The 4,383-nt window shown below is 50.3% G+C and overlaps 1 protein-coding gene across 1 annotated transcript in view; it reads left to right on the forward strand.

The window, feature by feature from the left end:
• Window positions 1-645: 645 nt before the first annotated feature.
• Window positions 646-4,383, forward strand: part of LOC103807115 (zinc finger protein 346-like) — a gene marked incomplete at its 5' end in the record, with an annotated part of 7,624 nt that continues 3,886 nt past the window's right edge. Inside the window, 3 exons of the mRNA XM_009079835.1 lie at window positions 646-741; window positions 2,120-2,270; window positions 3,619-3,858. Coding sequence (XP_009078083.1) covers window positions 646-741; window positions 2,120-2,270; window positions 3,619-3,858 — 487 coding nt within the window. The remainder of the gene's footprint in view (window positions 742-2,119; window positions 2,271-3,618; window positions 3,859-4,383) is intronic.

Raw genomic sequence — 4,383 nt, forward strand, 5'->3', positions numbered from 1 at the left:
GCGCATTATCAGGTAGGGAATGAGGAGGTGTTGCCCCCGCCCCAAGCCCACCCGTATACATTGAATGATCAGGGTCGGAAGAGATCAAGTGCAACCATTACAAGCCCTAAACCATATCCCCTTAGCACCGGGTCTAGATGCCTCTTATACACCCCAGGAATGGTGACTCCACCACCACCCTGAGCAATTCCCTATTCCAGTGCTTGAACACCTTAACAGTGAAAAATGTCCTAATACTATCCAGTCTGAATCTCCCCTGTCTGAGCTCATGACCATTCCCTCTAGTCCTTTCACTGCAGGAGAGACCATTCCCCCACCTCTCTACAACCCCCTGTCAAGTAATTGGGGAGAGAACACCACGGGGAATCGCCCTGAAGGTCTAGATGCCTCTTATACAACCCAGGAATGGTGACTCCACCACCACCCTGAGCAATTCCCTATTCCAGTGCTTGAACACCTTAACAGTGAAAAATGTCCTAATACTATCCAGTCTGAATCTCCCCTGTCTGAGCTCATGACCATTCCCTCTAGTCCTTTCACTGCAGGAGAGACCATTCCCCCACCTCTCTACAACCCCCTGTCAAGTAATTGGGGAGAGAACACCACTGGGAATAGCACTGACTGGGGTTTCTCTGCTTTTCCCAGAGCAAGAAACATGCCAACAAGGTGAGGAGGTACCTGTCCATCCATGGTGGGGAGGAGACTGCCCACGGGAAGAAGATAAAGCTGGAGGCAAAGCAGGTGAGGGGGACCTCATCCATGTCTGTCAGGATCCAAAGGGAGGTGTCAGAGGATGCATCAGGCTCTGCTCTGTGGACCTGAGCAGTAGATAAGAGGCAGTGGTCAGAAACATGCACAGAAGTCCCACCTGAACATGAGGAAGAATTTCTTCACTGGGCAAGTGACCAACAGGAATAGGTTGCCCAGAGAGAGTGTGGAGTCTCCTCACTGGAGATACTCCAGAACCATCTGGACACAGTCCTGTGCCATGTGCTCTGGGATGACCCTGCATGACCAGGGATGTTGGACCAGGTGACCTACCGTGGTCCCTTCCAACCTGACCCGTGTTGTGAGTGAAGAACCTTTCAGGGCTAAATCCCACCAAGCAGGACCTGTTGTACAGCCTTGTGAATGAATGGAGAAAAGGCTCTTGGAAGGGGAATTGTGAGAACTGAAGGCTCAGTGACAAGTGTTCCACCAGGCCATGTCCCAGTTCCTGCTGCCTTCATCACTCAAACAGCCTCTCAGAGTGTTTCTTCCCCATTTAAGCAGATTCATGTTGCCTCTTGCTGTAAATGATAGAGATAAACTAGGAGCAGCAGCTTGTCAGGTTATCATTGAGTTACATCAGACAGAGCATGTTGGGTTGACCCGTCTCCTGGAATTCTCTTCCCAGAGCAATCTTTGTTTTACTCATTCAGGTTTCCTCAGGCAGTAGCTGGAGCCTGTTGGTCAGTAAAGTTCCACTCAGCCATCTGTGACTCCCTTGGAAAACTGATTCTGCTCTTATGATTGCTCCAGCTGTAATCCCTAACTCCAGCATTTGCGGGGAGGTGGGGGATAAGGGCAGATGCCTTTGCACATAGTGTGAGGGTGAGAACTGGAGGAGGCTGAGCCTGCTGCTCCCTGCTCTGCTGTGGCATCGTGTTGCAGATGGCCCAGCTGATAGCCACGTTTGTGCTGCTCAGTTCACACCTCGCAGGGAATAAGGCTGCCTGGGCCAGTTCTGGCAGCCACACACCTAACCTTGTCCTTATCCCGGACAGGCCAGGGCTGCCCCTCTGCCTGGAGGGGTTTAACAGGGGGTTAAAAGCAGTAATCTGGTGCAAAAACGCTCTCCAGTGGGGAGAAAATGGAGCTTAACACCCAAATGTCTCTGATTACCTTTTTTTGGACACCCCAAAACATAGTGTTTCTCCTCGTAGCCTTTTGTTAGATCCTCAAACTGTAATGTTTCTCCTTATAACTTTTCTCAGACCCCCAAAACATCGTGTTTCTCCTCACAACCTTTTCTCAGACCCTCAAACCATAGTGTTCCTCCTCAGAACTAGGAGGCTGGACAAGGTGACCTGCAGAGGTCCCTCCCAGCCTCAGCCACACTGTGTTTCTGTGTGCACAGGACAGCAAGCAGGAAGGCAGCAATGGGGAGGACAGGAACAAGTGCTGTCCCATCTGCAACATGACCTTCTCCTCTCCAGCCGTGGCAACATCTCACTACCTGGGCAAGACTCATGCCAAGAACATGAAGCAGCAGGCACCCAAAGTGGAAGGTAGGAGTGTCTGCAGCACATTTGCTTGTCCTGAGTGGCTGTGGAGAGGTTTGTTGCAGCCCAGAGTGAGCTGTTGTGAGGTGTGTGCTCTTTGCTGTGAAGCAGAGTAACCCAGCAGTGGCAGAAAGCTCTGTGTGCTGGTGTTGGCAAACAGTTAGGTGGATTTCTATGCTACTTTCTCTGGGGGAAATGCAGCTGGCAGCAGTGCTGAACCCACCCCTGTGTGCAGAGACCAGGGGTGTGATGTTGAGCTGTAGAAATGCCTGTCACAAGGTGTGATGCTCACTCAAAGCTTAGAGGGACTGATGTGACTCGTGAAATTCCAATAGGGAAATTCCTCAGGGCTGCTCAGCTGCAACCATGTGGTCTCTGAAGTTCAGGGACTTGTGAGGTGCAGATAGCTGGGGACTAGGAAAGTACAGCTGGGGAGCATCAGTATGTGCTTGTCCTGACCCTGCCTGCCCCAGTGCAGCTCCCTGTGTGTCCCACCCCTTTGGTGACAGCTAGAAAGCCCCGGTGGGTGGCGAGGTAGGCCCTCTGTCCTGGTCAGGTAGTGGAAACCATAAGCCTGAGGGGCTGCAGCTGGTCAGGACAGAGGGAAAACACAGCCTTTGAGTGCACCTGTGGGTGGCATCTTATGCTGGCTCCAAGCTGGGATTTTCCAGGCAGAAACTGACCCAGGGTGTCTTCATGGCTTTGCTAAGATGTATGTGTGCACAGCAAAGCACCTCTGGGATCAGGGTGGGATGTTTCTGTTCTTTGGAACCTTTGCTTTTGGGTAAGAGACTAGCCTGCAGGAAGGGCTGCATGTCTGGTGTGTGCCTTCAGGTTTGGCATGAGAGGAGCTCTCTGGATCCTAGAAGGTTCCCTAGAATGAGAGCTGTGGCAGACCTAGTCCTGTTTGTGGCATTTCTCAGACAGGACTCATGGCTTCTGTTCAGGATCAACTCCTGCAGCTGCACAGTACTTCCAGAAAACCTCTGCCTTTCCTCTGCAGGGGCTTGTGCCTGTGTTCTAACTGGGGGATGATAACAGCAGGTAGAAGCTCATGCATGTCCAGTGTTTCTTGAATATAGGCATGCTTATTTTAAGGAGAAATATGCAAATCTGTTGGATTTTTTTAAACCCTGAAAGTTTTCCTGTCCTACCTTGACTTGACTTGCCACACATCTTTCAATCCTTCAGCATTAAGGGAAGAGGTAGGAACATCATTACTTTATTGAGATGTCTTATATTATCTAGGTTTGGGGTTTAGTTACTCACTGTAATGTGGGTTTGGTGGAAACAAAGTGATTGTTTTTTACCTCTGAGTTTTGTGACTCACCAAGAGCTTGGATTCCCCCCACAGAAGCAGTGCCCCCACAGAAAAACCCTCCTGCCCTCCCCACCTCGACCACATCTTCTAACGAAGAAAACAAGGACATTACTGACCCGGACAAGTTCTGTAGCCTCTGCCATGCCACTTTCAACAACCCCCTTATGGCAAAACAGCACTATGTAGGCAAGAAGCACAGAAAGCAGGAGACCAAACACAAGCTGATGGCACACTATGGCCGAACCCCCGATGCACCAGCGTCGTCCTTCATGGGTGAGTTCTCACAGGGAGGCTGACAACCAGCTGAAGAGCAGGGTGGGAGCACAGCAGTGGGTGTCTGACAGGCCTTTGGATAAGAGAGTCTGTGTGGAGGGAGCAGGGAAGAATTGCTTGTGATGAGGAACTTGATTATAAACCCTAAGATTGATTTGGTTGATGTAAACCCCTGGCAGCAGATGTTTTAGGCTGTAGCTACTCGTGACAAGCTCTGGGTTGTGTTTTGCTCTGTTGTCTAATCGGGGACATGTCCTTTTCATTCTCTGTGTGGATAATCCAGGGATTTTGGCCAGTACTGTTTCTAGTTAGGTGATTGCATTCAAAATGGAAAGATAAAAGTGGCATTTGATGCTTAGAAAATGTCTTTGGAGGGGACTAGCCAAAGATGGAAGAAATAGGTTTAACTGCACCTGCTGCTTCAAAGCACATGAAAGCCAGAGAGATTTCTCCCTGGATGCCTTTCTGCCTCTGTGTGGGCACTTCCATCTGATGAACTAATGCAACTCTCTCTGGAGCAAGCAG

Source organism: Acanthisitta chloris, unplaced genomic scaffold (assembly GCF_000695815.1).
Source record: "Acanthisitta chloris isolate BGI_N310 unplaced genomic scaffold, ASM69581v1 scaffold19978, whole genome shotgun sequence".
Taxonomy (NCBI): domain Eukaryota; kingdom Metazoa; phylum Chordata; class Aves; order Passeriformes; family Acanthisittidae; genus Acanthisitta; species Acanthisitta chloris.